General features: G+C 50.1%; 1 protein-coding gene across 2 annotated transcripts in view; it reads right to left on the bottom strand.

Moving 5' to 3' along the window:
* Positions 1-4,927: 4,927 nt before the first annotated feature.
* ENGASE (endo-beta-N-acetylglucosaminidase) overlaps positions 4,928-17,009 on the bottom strand; it is a 35,588-nt gene continuing 23,506 nt past the window's right edge. The window contains exons 10-14 of one of the 2 annotated variants that reach the window (XM_070740164.1): positions 16,287-16,471; positions 8,190-8,341; positions 7,949-8,054; positions 6,804-6,918; positions 4,928-5,578 (exon numbers count right to left, since the gene is read on the bottom strand). In XM_070740164.1, coding sequence (XP_070596265.1) covers positions 5,135-5,578; positions 6,804-6,918; positions 7,949-8,054; positions 8,190-8,341; positions 16,287-16,471 — 1,002 coding nt within the window. In that variant the 3' untranslated portion in view covers positions 4,928-5,134. The remainder of the gene's footprint in view (positions 5,579-6,803; positions 6,919-7,948; positions 8,055-8,189; positions 8,342-16,286; positions 16,472-17,009) is intronic. The other variant, XM_070740165.1, reaches the window with a different exon arrangement.

Raw genomic sequence — 17,009 nt, 5'->3', positions numbered from 1 at the left:
GGTTTAGACAAAGGCCTTAGCTCCAATACCTTGCATAGACAAGTGGCAGCTATAGCTACTGTCTCAACTTCAGGTCCAATGTGCTCGGTAGGCTGTCATCTGCACATCAAAAGGTTCCTTCGAGTGGCCACACCTCTGGGCCCACCAGTCATACATCGTTATCCAACTTGGAACTTACACAGGGTGCCAAAGTCCCTCACAGGAGCACCATACGAACCTCTCAAAGAGGCCTCATTGTGACGTCTCACATGCAAAGTGGCCTTCTTAGTAGCTGCCAGACGGGTGTCAAAACTCATGGCCTTGCTAGTACATTTTTCCTATGCATTTTTCACACGAATATGGTCTTCCGCATGGATCCCACCTTCTTACCGAAGGTGAACACCGTCTTCCATAGAGCGCAGGACATTGTCTTACCCAGTTTTTGTGCTAATCGTGTACATCCTAAGGAAAAGACATGGCATACTCTAGATCATTGTTTTCCAACCTTGGCAACTTGAAGATATTTGGAACGCTGGCTGGGGAATTCTGGGAGTTGAAATCCAGATATCTTCAAGTTGCCAAGGTTGGGAAACACTGCTCTAGATATTAGGCGGGCTTTACAATGGTACATTAAACGCACAAAAGACTTCAGCGGGTTGGAGGTATTATTCATTTCGATCCAACCGCTTTCATGGGATGAAAAGTATCTCCTTCTACATTTGGCAGATGGATCAGGTCCACAATTGCCAAGGCCTATGGGATGCAGGCCAAGAAGCCTCCAGCTAGACTCACAGCCCACTCAACAGAAGTGCGGCGACTTCAGCGGCGTGAACGACACAGACATCTCTTGAGGAAGTGTGTAGAGCAGCTACCTGGGCTACCCCCCACTCCATCGCCCCCTGGCTGATGGATGAAATGTATGTTTGCTGTGTGAATGGAAGTGATTGATTTGTTTAAAAAAAATGAGTTTTAGATTAGTTTAACTTTAACGTTAAATTGGATTAAAGATGTTTTTATTGCTTTTTATGTGTTGTAACCCGCTCAGAGTCCTCGGAGAGGGGCGGCATGTAAATCCAATAAATAAATAAATAAATTTGTGAAACATTACAAATTTGACACTTATGCATCATCAGACGTTTCCTTTGGACAACAGGTGGTGAAAGCTTGACACCTCGCCAACTCCAGTATCGGACATTCAGCTTGGGTATATCCCATGCATGGGTGCTGCATCCACCATGGGGGAGAAAGAGCGTTGGTCCCACCTGATATGCATCTTATACGATGTTGGATATAGCTGCAAGACCCTCCCAATTCATTCCTGTTAGGTTGGCATTTGTCATTAGGGTTGATGGCTGTAGCGCAACGGAGTCTACTGCTTCACTCCCATCGTACGAACTGGAGTAGGGAGGAGCAACAACGACATCACCAGAAGCTTTGGCAAGGCTCCGTCCAATCATTGAGCTGACAGGATCAATCCATGCATGGCTGCTATATCTACCATCGTATAAGAGGTGTACCAGGTAGGACCAATGCTTCATTTCTGCATCAGAGTTCACTGCCAATCAGCATGATTAGTGGAGAGTTAAATGAGAATTGTACTTTAAAAATAAATACTCAAAGCCCAAGTACACGGAGAAGGCTGTCATCCACGTCCACAGAACGGGCCCGGTGGATTTGTACAAGAACTTTTCATCATAAATGCCGCCTCCATCAATTAATGAAGATGGGCCACTGGAGGGAAGAGGACAGAGAAGATTAAAAAACGGCATCTTCATTGCCTGAAACAAGGGCTACAGCTGAGCAACATGGGCGCTCTGGTGCATAAAGTTAAAAAGAGCAAAAATCCAAAACCAAGAGAGAAAATGTCATGAGTCCATCCCTATGCCAGGGCCGACGTTTTTCAAAATGTCAATTTCTTGCTCTCGCTGCAGTCATGCCCATCTGACCAGCACCGCACAGCGTAAATGTCGCTGTATCAATTTCCTTTGCCTTGAGCCATGGCAACATGTGGAGACAGGCCTGTGCAGCAAAGAGCCGAGATTCCCATGTGTGCCGTGCTTGGCCAAACTCCCAGCTGCTAATTGCCTGCATGCCAGACTGCGAAGGAATAATTGCGGCTATCAATTCTCTCGCCAGCGCTGCTGCATCAGGAATTCAGAAAAGGGGGTGTGGGGGTAGTTCTGCGCAAAGCCCTGGACAAGAGGGACTCCCCAAATACCCAGATCAGAGCAGACCAGGAAGAGAAGCGGGAGACTGCATGGTCCGATGTTTGGTCCTTCCGTAAGATTTTAAAGGCAACACCCCCTTCAAGCCAAGCTCAATTCCAGGGAACTGTCCAGTGCTGGGTTGCTAAGGTGGAACGGTGACGTGTGCTCGCCCCCGTGCTAGTGGAGTCCAGCACAATTACGCTACTGCACCTGGGCAGGAAGCAAAATCATGTGCGGACACGCAGGGGCGCCGTGATTTTGCTACCTGCCCAGGTGCAGTAGCGTAATTGCGCTGGACTCTGCTAGCACTCAGAGCCACGAGGGCAAGCACACGTCACCGTCCAATAAAGCAACCTTGGAGGTGTTTACCTTAGCAGCCCACCTCTGGACCTGTCTCTGTAGTCTTCTTGGCAGCAAACCATGGTCTTCTCCCAGGTGTTTGCTCTTCTATGGGGAAATAAAAAGTATTCCTAGTACAGCAAATGGGGAAGAAATTACAGCGGCACCCTGGTGCGGTAAGAGTGTGGGAGCTTCCCGTTCAGCCTCCTTCTCATTCAGATCAGACAAGGCTCCCTATAAATCTCACTGCCTAACCTGCAGCAGAGCCAAACACGCAGCCAAAGCAAGCCACAACAAATCATTTCACCTGAGAGGTTTCTTCTGAAACAAATAGGATGGTCAGCTCTTGCCAAAGAGGCCGAGGGACCAGAACAAAAACTATGTAACATTCTGGAAGTTCAATGACTAAGTTAACTTTTAATTCTGAGCGCTGCAGTGGCGCGCAAAGGCTCAGTGGCCCCTTCTCACCCTTGGTGCCTCGGCAGTGTAGCTGCTCCGTGTCGCTTACAACTCGTGTTTTGCTCTGCACACAGGCCCGCATTTTCCTTACATAGCCCTGCTTTTAATTTCAGCTAAATCAGGAGATTCTGCTCCAACACTTTCCACAAGGGGAAAGGGAAAAAAACAACTTTATTTAAAAAATTTAAATTGCTCTTTTGCCCCTGGAGAGAAGGGGCTGATCATTAAGCAAAACTTCGAACTCTACTAACACTCTTTTATTTTCTGTAAAACCAAACTCTAAAGTGCGCAAAAATGCTGTTGGTATTTTTAGATTTTGGATTTTGTATGCTTTCCTAATAATCCTAGGGAAGGAAACGCAATTATGTTTTGAGTATCTATGAAAGAGGATAAATTCAAGACAGAAATTTTACTGCAACATTATTAATAGCTGCGGCAACCGCAACAAATGCCACGGAAGCACAACGCAGTTATGAATACGAAATTGAACAAGAATTTAAAAGTTAGCAAGTTTGCTTCCGCAGCAGCAGCAGTGAAAATCCAGCATTTGACCTTAATATTCAGGGAACCATAGGAATAATCCCGTTGAAGAAATAAGAGATCTCACAATGTAATTTACTTACCCTTTACACGTTTAGCAGTACACTCAGTACTGAGCTGCAAATTGCCGTGCATCCCTTAGAGCAAATCCCTATTGATTGCAGTAGTCCAGTTACCACCACAACCAGTGTTCCCTCTAATTTTTTGGGGGGGTGGGCGGAAAAGTATAGTGTCTGAGCGGCAGTCCCTTCGGGACTGGGCGGCACAGAAATATTAAGTAAGTAAGTAAGTAAGTAAGTAAGTAAGTAAGTAAGTAAGTAAGTAAGTAAGTAAGTAAGTAAGTAAGTAAGTAATAAGCAACCAAACAAACAAATAAAAAACCCACCCGGTTTTGCCTCAGAGAATTTCAAAATAAAATACTTTACTGTGTGTCTATAACAGTGAGCTCATAATAGGGCAACTCTATCAATATCAAAATGCCACTTAAATAGTTGAGCTAGTTTCAAACTAGATTTTGATTTTCTTTCTCTCTTCCTTACTCCTTCTTTTTCTTTCTCTTTTCCTTCCTCTCTTTTTTCTATCTGTTTCTCTCTCTTCCTCTCTTCCTCTCTCTCTCCTTCCCTCTCACTCTTTCCCTCTCGGCTTCTGGGCAGGTTTGGAAAACTGAGTTGATGATGATTTTTAAGTGAGCGATTGCTCACTGCTCAGCTTAGAGGGAACTATGACCACAACCCAAGCAGATTCCATGACAAACGAACACTGCATTGTGCACCAACTCCCAACCCACTTCCATATATGCCTAATGAAATGCCCAGGAGTATCTCTGCCATCTTCCCTTCTCATTATTTGCAAGCCACAACAATGAAGCTGGGAAGTGGTTTCAAGGATTGAGAGGTCCCTGGGTCAACTATGCAGAAACGCAGAATCTGTGCCGGAAGCTGAAGTCCACCCATCTTAAAGTTACTGAGAAACACCGGTCTGCAGTACTGGTTATTTATTAACGAAGTGAAAATAACCCTGGCTTCATCCCTACACTTTCAAAAGTCACCACCCTCCTATTTCGTTTTGAGAATAAAGCTCCCTGTTGATGAAAAGTAATGATTTTTTTCCTTCCATCCCTTTTCCTTCATTAAAGGGATCAGACTGGAGTCAGCGGATTTGACAACTCCCACCTGTTTCCATCCAAAACGCTGCTGTGTTTTATCATTTGCAGTGAGCGAATGTTTAGACTTGAAAAGCAAGGTCTGTGTAGGCTACGCTGTCCATTAGGAAATCTGCTTTGAGCATCTATTCCCTGCCAAGTACACAGGAGCCGTGTACATCCAAATGGCTTTGGCTTCTGAACGTTAACTATGCGGAGACGACAGGACCATGTCCTGAGCAAAGAAATAGTCACTCTAAGGGAAGTAGCAAAGAGGCTTTATTAAAAGGATATTAACCTTCTCGTACACCTCTTAAGACAGAAGCCTCGCCCATCCAAAGTTAAGACTGTGTTATTTATTTATTTATTTATTATTATTATTATTATTATTATTATTATTATTATTATTATTATTATTATTTATTGGATTTGTATGCCGCCCCTCTCCACAGACTCGGGGCGGTTGTGGTCACGGGCCTAGGTGTGGGTGTGGAGAAAGTGTGGGAGTGTTCTCGGGCAGCTTTGGGTCAGAGTACACAAAGATGAGATTTCCCCACATGGCAGGATCAATGTTGCTCCCATCATCAGGGACTGGCTCCACCAGGAACTCCAGGCGGCAGGAGGAAACAGTTTGTGGGTTGGGCACTGCGAGCTGAGTCACGCGGTACAGGCAGGTGTGAGCTTCGCCAAGCAGGAGAAGAGGCGGTTCGGAGTCTCTGACGCACGACCCGCTCCGGTGATGCACACGGAAGCAGGTGGCCTTGCTGGGAGGATACGTCCAGCTCAAGGTGAGACTGACCGAGAGGTGTTCGGCTGAAGGCCGGTGCCAGTGGACATGGGAGGCATCCATGGGCAACATGGAACTGGTAGCATTGGGAGCGGAGGGCGAGCGCAAGGAGGCAGCATCCAGCACCTATGGGGAAAAGCACAGGGGAGTTATAAAAGGGAGGGAAATGGTCACCAAGCAATCAGACCTATAAAGCCCTTCATGGCATCGGACCAGAATACCTTCGGAACCGCCTTCTGCTGCACGAATCCCAGCGGCCGATAAGGTCCCACAGAGTTGGCCTTCTCCAGGTCCCATCGACTAAACAATGTCGTCTGGCGGGACCTAGGGGAAGAGCCTTCTCTGTGGCGGCCCCGGCCCTCTGGAATCAACTCCCCCCAGAGATTAGAATTGCCCCCAGCCTCCTTGCCTTTCATAAGTTACTGAAGACCCACCTTCGGAGAGGGGCAGCATACAAATCTAATACATTATTATTAATTATTATTATTTTTATTAATTGGACAAATTCATAGCAGACGACTGGCAAGCAGTGAGGAAATGAAGGGGGGGGGGGCTTAGATAGCCTTGTCCCTAGGTCTCTTCTCAGAATAAGTGCTTGCAGGATCCGGCATGGTTTGCATTGATTTGGGAAGGGGGCAATGAAGGGATTAGTCTGAAGAGTATCTGGTGTAGTGATGGCAAATATATGGCACGGGTAGCACCCGGAGCCATATGTGCCGGCACATGAGCCATTGCCCTAGCTCAGCTCCAGCACACATGTGTGCACAAGCCAGCTGATTTCTGGCTCACATACAGGCTCTGAGAGGGCATTTTCAGCTTCCAGAGGTCCTCCGGGGTGATGGGGGAGAGCGTTTTTGCCTTCCCCAGGCTCCCAGGAAGCCTCTGGAGCCTAGGGGTAGTGAAAAACGGGCCTATTGGGCCCACCAAAAGTTGGGAAATGGGCTGTTTCTGGCCTCCAGAGGGCCTCCCAAGGGGCAGGAGGAGGCAATTTTTGCCCTCTCCTGGCATTGAATTATGGGTGTGGGCACTCGTGCAGGCCCAATAGCTTTCGGCACCCGAGGGAAAAAAGGTTCGCCATTACTGATCTAGTGGCATCAACCAGGGTTCCGCAAACATAAGACACCACAAAGGAATGCACTAGACAAAGCAGCTGGGATGGCAACTTTTCAGCCATTCTGATGAGGAGCAAAAGCCTCCTGTGAAGCCACTGATGGTTTAAAGGACAAGGGCCCAGATTGTAGAATTACCTCCCTAGCCATATTGGGTAAACTAATGGAAAGTGGCTGACCCACCCACCCCACTTTGGAAGCTATTTGTGGCAGTTCCCAATTGCTTTCCTCAATTTCCTCACCCAGATCTTGCCCAGGCGGCACGTGAAGGGCATCTCCTCCTGTCCAGGTTGACGACGGGACACAGTGAGGAAGAGTTCATCCAGGAAGCAATTCCGGAGCTCCAATTCATAGCATCTAGCAAGGGAGTAATGGGAAAGGTGAGACACAGTGGCTGGTGTGCTATTACTTGTTGTGGTTAGCTCTGGCCCAGCTCCTGCCCCAAGGACTGTGGATGTGGGGGAAGACATCCACATTCTGCAGGCCTGTTTTGCCCCCCCCCCTGGTGGAATCTGATGATGAAGGCTCCTCTGACCAAGAAGACATGAGTGACAGGGAGGAGGAGTGTGGCAGACAGTTCAGAGGGAGATCAATTATCTAGCTCCTCCTTGGATTCAGAACAACAGTTAATGATACAGCCACGCATGCGGAGAGCGATGCATAGGCAACAACAACTGAGAGATTATTATCAAAGAAAATGAGGCCACCTGTGGTTGGGTGGGGCTGTGGTAATTAGTGAGGCTGCTATAAAGAGCAACCTGTGGGTTTGGCCATTGTGGAGGATTATCTGATCCTTGTGTTTCGTGACTGCTTTGCTGACTTTGACCTTTTGTGTGCTGATTTTCCCCCGCTTTGAAACTAAACCAGAGCAAAGTGTGTTTCACTTTGTGAAAGAAGAAGGACTGTGAATTGCCTCATAGCTGCAAGCTAAGTATCACAGAACTGATAAGGGACTTGTACAAATTACCAATTTGTTTGGAGACAAGTGCTCTTTGCTATACCAAAAGAGGGCTTCGTTTATTTGCATTTTTCGGTATAAAGAACATTGTTTTGAATTTTCAAATGTGTGTGTGTCTGAAATTGTATCTGGGCATTTTTGGGAGGATTCTACCAGAGAGCTCGACAGAACATTACTTAAGTCCGTTCTGACTGTCCGCGGTGCTTCTGCCAGCCAGGCACAAAGGCTAACCTTCTGACCCTTCTTTCCCTCATCCACACGCGTGGTGCTGAATGGGCAAAGGTGACAGCAGGCTCCTCTCTTCAGGGGAGCACATGATATAATGCCACCGAACAAGGGGAGAGTAGCAACAATAGGTAGCGGCTGCCACATAGGGAAGAGTTTCATTAGAGAAAATGACAACCTTCTGCGCATTTAGTATTCACTCACCGATTTTGCCAGCCATGCTCCCCATGCTGCTCACATCCTTTGAGTAACCGGGCGAGGTCGGGAGGAGGTGTGTGAAGCAAGGAGGGGGTGTGTTGTGTTGGTTCTGCTGCGGAAGGAAGATCCAACAGAGCAGGGGGGAAGAGAAATGAGCCAGCAAAAACTGGAAGTCACATCTGCGAGGCTACTTCAAGGACACTGTAAGCGTCCATGCAAGGAGCCCTCCAGACAAAAAAAGCCTTACCTGATAAAGTTGGTGCCCCCCTGTCAGGGCGCGACCGTGATTCTCGGGTGGTCAGCAACGGTGCCAGAACTGTGTCGTCGAAATGGGATTCGTGTTTAAAAATCAAGACCAGGAATAGCCGTGAGGGTGCTGGCATCTGGAACGAGAATAGCCTGGTAACCCCCAAGCCCCAGACAGGGAGAGAGACAGAGAATACACCGTCACTGCCAACTCCGGGCCAGGAGGCAGCACAGCACCATCTCAAAGTGAAAAGGTCTTGAAGGCCGTGATTTTCAACCTTGTTTGAGCCGCGGCACATTTTTTACATTTACAAAATCCTGGGACACACCACCAGCCAAAATGACACAAAATGACACTCTAACACAGTACATAGTATACATATAGTTAACAATATAGTTTCTAAATGTATTTATACTCACTTAGTGTGAAACCTGGGCCTCTTTCGAGGAACACAAAAGGGATACCCTGGCAGGAATGGTAGAAAGACACACACGAAAGCTCTTCCTCAACAGTTCTCAGTCTCTCTCTGTTTTTAGTTTTTATCGCAGTCAGGCTTGAGAAGCTCAGCTCACATGGATATGTGGTTGAAAACGGGAGCAATGTCAAAATAGCTTTGTTGGCCAGAATGGGGAACCCCTTGGCAACAGATAACCAAAAACTGTCCTATCAGCAAACTTTAGCTTTATGAGAGGCGGCCTGCTATTGGGTCATCGCTATTGGTCGGGATGAATCCTAGAAGGTGATTGGTCAGTGAGCATTCCCTGTGCCTCCACTCTTCCTGTAGCTGATAGCTAGAGGGATTGTGAGGGGAACGTTTATGTTCGGATGGAGGCAGCTGGCGGCGGGCCGGATAAATGGCCTCCGCGGGCTGTAGTTTGGGGACCCATGTTTAATTTCCCCACCTGACCATGTATCACAGCACACTGGTTGAAAAACACTGCAGTAGAGGACAGCGCGCCAGGAGCGATCGTTGCGCTGCGTGCCCAGCTTCAGGTCTCTTGGGTGCCCGCATGTGCATCCCAGTGTATTTTTGCTTCTGCGCATGCACAGGAAGCAAAACCTTGCGAAGGGACGCACATACGAGAGAGATTTTGGTGATTTTTTATTTTTTGCTTCCGCAGATGCCCAAAAGCAAAAAAATCGCCAAAATCTCTCGCGCACACATCCCCTTGCGAGTTTGCTTCCTGCACATGTGCAGAAGCAAAAACACGCAGGGGCGCATGCAAGGGACCCAAAGCTGTGTGGTAAGGGCGGTAATGGGAATCCACCCCTGGCCCAGATCAATGACCAGGGACTTTGCACCAGGGACGGAATAACATAACTGTCTCAGGTGAGCAATAAAGGGATAGCCAAGTGGTTATGCCTTCCGAAGGACCTCAAAGCTGACCATACGACCTGAAATTAGCTGAAATTAAAAAAGCTCAGTAACTATGAAGACGGTTCCTTAGGTAAGGTGGGCTCCATGCCATCTAGGGCTTTACAGGTCCTAGCCAACATTTTGAATATGCTTTGTAACAAACACACCAAACGGTTGGTTCGCCCTTGGACATTATGCTCATTGAGACACAGTCACTTTATTTTGCCTATGCAGTAGAGAAACTCTGGTCCCGACCATAATTTGTTCCATAACTTTAGTCGCAAACTGATTTGGTCATGGTCCAAATATAATTTGGGAAATGTGGTGCTTACAAAGAAGGGGAAATTGGCCACAAACAAAAATGAGAATTTTTTGGTTGGAACCTGATTTGGTTGTGGTCAGAAGCATTTGTGACCAGAGGTTCTACTGTATACAGTGATCCCCCGGGTATTGCGATCCCGATCATTGCGAAACGGCTATATGGCGATTTTTCAACCCGGAAGTAAACAACACCATCTGCGCATGTGCGCCATTTTCTTTCTATGGCCACGCATGCGTAGATGGTGGAGTTTGCCGGGCAGATCAGCTGCTGGGCGGCTTCCCTGGGTCTTCCCCCTCTTGCCGGGGTTTCCCCTTTGCGTGGGCGGCGGGGAAACCCCAGCGCCGCTTCCCAGCTGAGTGGCGCGAGCAACGGCGTGGGCGGGCGAAGGGCGGGCGGCGGACGCGCGGACAAGCGGCGGCCGCACCAGCAGCAGCGAGGAGCCGAACATCCGTGTTTCCCCTTTCCGTGGGCAGCGGGTTTCTTCGGCTCCTCGCTGGTCCCCAATTCCGCCAACATCAGGCTCTCCACACGCCCTTTCGCCGTAACACGAGAGCCTTCCGAAAACTCTTTCCGAGCGCCTCAGAGCAGCACCCCCACCCCTCTTTGATTCCCTCAACCCGCCCGGCCCCTCGCTCCCCTTTTCCACACGCGCCACCCAAGAAACGGTTCATCCCGTCTGGGCTTCCCCCCCTCCTCTTGCTCGCTCGCGCTCTCGTTTCCTCTTCCCGCCGCCGCATTCGGAGCCCGAGAGGGGGAAAGAGAAGAATGGAGAGAGCCGCGCGCCAGAGACTGCCGCCGCTCCCGCCTCAACAGCAGCCACGGGAGGGGAGTTGCTGCAGCTGCCCCCAGACTTTCCACCAAGCCCAATGCCGCCAGCCCACATGCCCGCCTCTCCCCGCGGCTGAGGAGGAGCGAGAGGAGCAGCAAAGTCCCGCGCAAGTGCATCTTCTCCAAGCGGGGGCAAGAGCGGCGGGGCGAGTCCGCAGGAAAAAAGCCGCGGGCGACCGAGCGGATCCTGCCGTTTGGGGCACTCGGCGGGCAGGGGCATGAAGGATCTCCCCGCCGGCCTCGGGAGCGCATGGGAGGGTGGCGAGCCTAGGAAGACGAGGCGACGCCGGCCGCCGTCGAGGTAGAGGAGGAAGCGGATCGGCGCTCCGCCCCGCCAGGGTTCCTCTCTATGAGGGCGTCCGCCGAGCTGCCCGTCTTCAATTCACCATCTCACCCGGGCTCCCGATCCTGCTGGGCGGCGGGGAGACTCGGCGGGGAGCGTGCGCGTCCGGGACCCAGAGCGCCCTTGTGGCCGCCCATTCATGCCGCTCCGTCGCTCGCCATGCTGGCTTCCCCTCAGGAGACGCGCCTGAGTGGCCTTTTTGCTGTTCCTCTCAAGAGTTCTTGCGGGGGAAAAGCCGCTAGCCGGCTTTCAGAGCTCCTCCGGCGTCACCCGGCTTCTGGTAGAAGCCTTCTCTCTTTTTTTTCTTGCGGCGAGCCCGAGCCGTTCCTCTCTCGACCGCAGCCGAGCTTCCCTCGGCCCCCTTTGGCCCCGTCGCCTCCTCCCTGCCTGCGAGACTCTTCTTCTCCGGCTTTCGGAGCTCCTCCGCCGTCACCCGGCTTCTGGCAGAAGCCTTCTCTCTTTTTTTCGTGCGCTTGGCGAGGAAAAGCAGGCGGGGAGGAGGCGACGGGGCCAAAGGGGGCCGAGGGAAGCTCGGCTGCGGTCGAGAGAGGAACGGCTCGGGCTCGCCGCAAGAAAAAAAAGAGAGAAGGCTTCTACCAGAAGCCGGGTGACGCCGGAGGAGCTCCGAAAGCCGGCTAGCGGCTTTTCCCCCGCAAGAACTCTTGAGAGGAACAGCAAAAAGGCCACTCAGGCGCGTCTCCTGAGGGGAAGCCAGCATGGCGAGCGACGGAGCGGCATGAATGGGCGGCCACAAGGGCGCTCTGGGTCCCGGACGCGCGCACTCCCCGCCGAGTCTCCCCGCCGCCCAGCAGGATCGGGAGCCCGGGTGAGACGGTGAATTGAAGACGGGCAGCTCGGCGGACGCCCTCATGGAGAGGAACCCTGGCGGGGCGGAGCGCCGATCCGCTTCCTCCTCTACCTCGACGGCAGCCGGCGTCGCCTCGTCTTCCTAGGCTCGCCACCCTCCCACGCGCTCCCGAGGCCAGCGGGGAGATCCTTCATGCCCCTGCCCGTCGAGTGCCCCAAACGGCAGGATCCACTCGGTCGCCCGCGGCTTTTTTCCTGCAGACTCGCCCCGCCGCTCTTGCCCCCGCCTGGAGAAGATGCACTTGCGCGGGACTTTGCTGCTCCTCTCGCTCCTCCTCAGCAGCGGCGGCACGAGCGGCGGCCGCACGAGCGGCGGCAGCACGAGCAGCGGCGGCACGAGCGGTGGCCGGACAAGCGGCGGCGGCACCAGCGGCGGCCGGACAAGCGGCGGGCAGGCGGGCGGGCAGGCGGCTCCTCAGCTGTTGGGCGGGGGTCTTCCCAGGTGCGGAAGTAAAAAACATCTGCACATGCGCGGCCATGGGAAAAAAAGGGCGCGCATGCGTAGATGGTGTTTTTACTTCCGCACCACTATATTGCGAAAAACCGGTCATTGCGAGGGGTCCTGGAACGGAACCCTCGCAATGATCGGGGGATCACTGTACTATAGAAACCTTGATGAGTTCCACTTTCTGCACTTTAATTAAAACATCATTTTTTATTCCCCTAAAATATGCCTACTCCATTATTTAATTGGACAGCTGCTGTTCATTCCCTCCCCCCCCCTCTCTCTCCGTCCCTCCCTCCTCCACCAAGAATTGGGTCTACGTCTCCACCACCAGATTACAGAAGTAGTACAAGAGTACAGCAATTTTTGGAAACTGCTGCTGTTGCTAGACCTGGAAGGAAATTGAAACTTTATTATATATGTTGATTGCAGCGGGAATACTGTATGTGCAAAAAAAGGAAATTAGATATGAGTTAAAAAGTTGAGGTTGTAATTTTGTTTGTACTTTACTAACTTGGAAGTTCTTAATTTTTAATTCTTTCTCCTTTCTTGCCCTCTCCCCGGCAGAACACCTATTAATTTTACTTCTGTTTGTATTTTATATAAGATAAAAGTTAATAAAAATTGATTCAAAAAATATGGAAACTGCTGCTGTTGCTGCTGTGTTTTATTATGAGGACGTTCATCTATTCCTGGCCATATCAAACACAGCCATGCCAACTTCTCCACTCCCCCGTATAATCAAATCAAGAGTTCACGTTCATGTTTCTTATTTTCCTTGTTTTCGTTATTCACGCCAGCCCCACCTCCTATGATCAAATCTATCCTGAGATCCCCACAGAATGTGATCTAATCCAGTTTTATCCTCTCTTCAGAACAAGAACAGATTCTCAGCCTGAGGCATCCTGGACCAAAAAACGGTTTGAGGGAGAGAGGGAATGAGACGTTCTCCACAGAGAACACTCCGAATCCTCTGTTCAGCAGCCAGGAAGGAGACACTCCACAGGACACACCCTGGTCTTGTAAGCTCAAGGCAACCCAAGGGTCTCTTTCTCAACAGGTGGCCCAGAGGCCTGGCTAGGACCACGCGTACAGCCAATCCCAGGGATTAAGGGCAGCCCAGACCACATCGCAAAAGAATGTTGCTCAACAGATTCTCAAAACGCATGAGCAAAACAATGAGAAAATCACCTCTCTCGGGGTGGGCTCCATCTGTTCGTTCTTTGTGATCAGGGGCACTTCAAAATGTGCAGGGTCAGTGAAGAGAAATTTACACAGACCGCTCCCAAACACCTGACATTCCAGGGTTTGTTTTAGCTGGGATGCACACTAACGCAGAGCCAAAATAATAGCTGAGCTGCTAACAGAGACGCTTTTGGGTTGCTTGATAAAAAGCAAGAGAGGGCATTTTGTGACTCAGGAGGCAAAGCACAATTAGTATACAGTGGTACCTCTACTTAGGAACTTAATTCTTTCCGTGACCAGGTTCTTAAGTAGAAAAGTTTGTAAGAAGAAGTAATTTTTCCCATAGGAATCAAGGTAAAAGCAAATTATGCGTGTGATTGTAGAAACCACAAGAAGGATGGAGGCCCTGTTTCCTCCCAGGAGATTCCTAGAGAGGCCCCACAGAGGCTTCTCCCCGCCTTTTCTGGCCCTGCTTCCTCCTAGGAGATTCCTAGAGAGGCCCCACGGAGGTTTCTCCCAGCCTTTTCTGGCCCTGTTTCCTCCCAGGAGATTCCTAGAGAGACCCCACAAAGGGTTCTCCCTGCCTTTTCCAGCCCTGTTTTCTCCCAGGAGATTCCTAGAGAGGCCCCATGAAGGTTTCTCCCTGCCTTTTCTGGTTACAGTTTCGGAGGCTCGGGTTTGTAAGTGGGAAGAGGTCCTTGAGAAAAGGCAAAAAAATCTTGAACACCCGGTTCTTATCTAGAAAAGTTCACAAGTAGAGGCGTTCTAGGTAGAGGCACCACTGTATGTTTTTCCTTTGCTCGCTTGTGACTCATTCATAAGAACTGGAGAAATGTCGGCTGCAGTGTTGTCTTTGGGCCTCCATACTTTGATGGGGACCCAGCCTATTAAGGAGAAAGTGGCTTCCTCTCCTCACTTCCAAACAATTGGTCCCATCACTTCCTATTCCGCCTGCTGCCACCCTAGTTCTGATTACCAGGCTGCTGATGGAGAGCCAGAGCAGCAGCATACCGGACATGAGGCAGCTCCATCAGTCAAAAGGCCACATCTGGCAGTGAGGAATCCAGGCCAGGGCAGCTCAGATAGTTAGATAGTTCTTTAAGCCTCAGAAAGGATGAAAAATATGAATTCTTCACCTTTTCTAGTTGTGGGGATGCAGGTAGTCCTCCGTATTGGATTCCGGTAGCAGGGACACTGCACCAATAGCGGAAATGGAGCAGCACGCGCAGCTCAGGATGACTGGCGGGTGCGCGCATCGCAGCGAGATTTGGCTTCTGCACATGCACAGGAAGCCAAATCTTGCGAGAGGACATACATGCGGACAAGATTTCCGCATGCATGAGATTTCGGCAATTTTGAGCCATTTTTTTGCTTCCACGCATGTGCAGGGGGAAAAAAAATCTCCGAAATCTTGCACACCTTCTCACAAGATTTGTTTCCCACCGGCCACCTGGAGCTGTGCGCACATCAGCACCGGTAGCGGCTGCAAGTTGGAACCCCTGCCTGGTAATCCTTGACTTACAACCTTTCGCTTAGTGACCATTAACACTACTAATAAAATGGTTGAAGATTTCTAGAAGCTTTTCGTTTGGACAAGTTAGCCATCGATAGACACATAGACATAAACAACATCTACATATTGCTCAGAAGAGACAATCAGCAAGGCCAAAAGGGAACAAAGAGACCCAAATACCTCTCCACCAGCAATCAACATCCAGTTGAGCATACTCCCAAGACCAGGAGTTCGATTCTAACCAGCTGAAGGTTGACTGAGCCTTCCACCCTTATAAGTTCTGTAAAATGAGGACCCTGCCAATCAGCTTAAAGCTCTGTTGGGAGAATTGGCGCTTGACTTATGGTTGGGGGTCACCACAACATGAGGAACTCTATTAATAAAGGGTTGCAGGATTAGAACCACAAAAATGATTCAAGAGCCCCCTTGGTTATCGTAATCAGCCTACATGGTTCATTGCATAGCTGTCCTGAAAATGCTACACTTTGGGGGAAAGGACCAGGCATCTCTGGAGGATTATGCTTAGCTACCATCTCTGAGGTCACACTCTCCACCCCCATCTCTAAGAGTCAAAAGACGCCCGAAGTGAGGAGTCTGTTTAATGGCGTAGGCTCCCCCTGTGTTTTGCAGTCCTACAGAGTTAGGCTTCCAATATCAACCCAAAAGAGAACCCTTTGAGTTTCTAGAGGAAATATCCATCCTAAGATAAAATACAGGAAATAGTATAAGGGCAAACTAGATGGATCTTGAGGTCTTTTTCTGCCGTCCGTCTTCTATGTTTCTAAATGACAGCAGGTCTTTGGAGTTGTGAGGGAAGGAGCACAGGAAACAGGTGGGTATCTGGTCTTCCTCAGAGTTTTTCAACACCATAAAGCTACTGGTCATAATTTAATGCAGAAACACTGAGTTGGAAATGTTTCAGTTCTAGAGCCCGGAAAGAGGACGGCAGGCAAGGAGACGCTGCCCTTGAACTTTCTTTCTCCAGCAAGAGCTTTGCAGGTGGTATCTCTTCCATGAGCCACAATCATAGCTATTGGCCGACCGGATGCAGAAAACTGGTTTTTCATCCACCTTGGCCCTCGGCTAGCAGAGACCTTTGTTTTTGAGAACTGGGTCCCTGAGCAAAGGGGATCTTGTAGGAGGGAGAAGAGCCCAGAAAGGTTTCAGGGATCTTGCCATTTCAACTGAGAAAGGCATAAACTCTACCTGTGATTTTGCCCCTCCCATCAGCACTCACCTGGCTGTGATGTGATCGGCCTTGGGCAGGATAGCCCCCTCCAGCAGCAAGGAGCTTCCCCCACACCAGGCTTCTTGCAGGCAGCACCGTGTCCGCACCCAGCCCTTGTCAGGCATTCGGTGGCCGCCATATATTGGCTGGATGTCTTGAGCGCTTAAGTTGTACCACGTCTCCCTCTTTGTCTCCTGAGCAAAGAAACGAGTCACTGCAGGCTGAGTTGGGACAGCGTGACTTCCATAGCACCCGGCCCCCAGTAAGGATTGCTCTTGCCAACCCAAAGGCCATTTGCAATGGGAGCCCCCAAGCACTTAAAAAGCCTTTTGAAGATGTGGCTTTTAGTAGAACTGCCCTCTTTCCCTGCCCAAAAGAAGCATTACCTTTCTGATAAATAAGCCTCTTGTTTCCAAAAGTAAGGAAAACATAGAGAGGCTCCCAGCATTTTGACACCCATCATTCTCAAAGGGGGCAAAATGGTTATGGCAAAGGCTGTCTCATTTTCTATCCATAATTTAAACTATACTGAAGTTATAAGGACACAGAGGCTGAAATCCTAGAGCAGTGATGGCAAACCTATGGCACGGGTGGCACGCAGGGCCATATTTGCTGGCAAGTGAGCTGTTGCCCTAGCTCAGCTCCAACGTGCATGTGTGTGCCGGCCAGCTGATTTTTCCTTCTCACAGAGGCTCTGGGAGGGCATTTTGGCTTGCAGAGAGCCTCTGGGGG

The sequence above is a fragment of the Erythrolamprus reginae genome, chromosome 2 (genome assembly GCF_031021105.1).
Source record: "Erythrolamprus reginae isolate rEryReg1 chromosome 2, rEryReg1.hap1, whole genome shotgun sequence".
NCBI classification, from domain to species: domain Eukaryota; kingdom Metazoa; phylum Chordata; class Lepidosauria; order Squamata; family Dipsadidae; genus Erythrolamprus; species Erythrolamprus reginae.
This window is presented reverse-complemented; position numbering and strand designations above follow the sequence as displayed.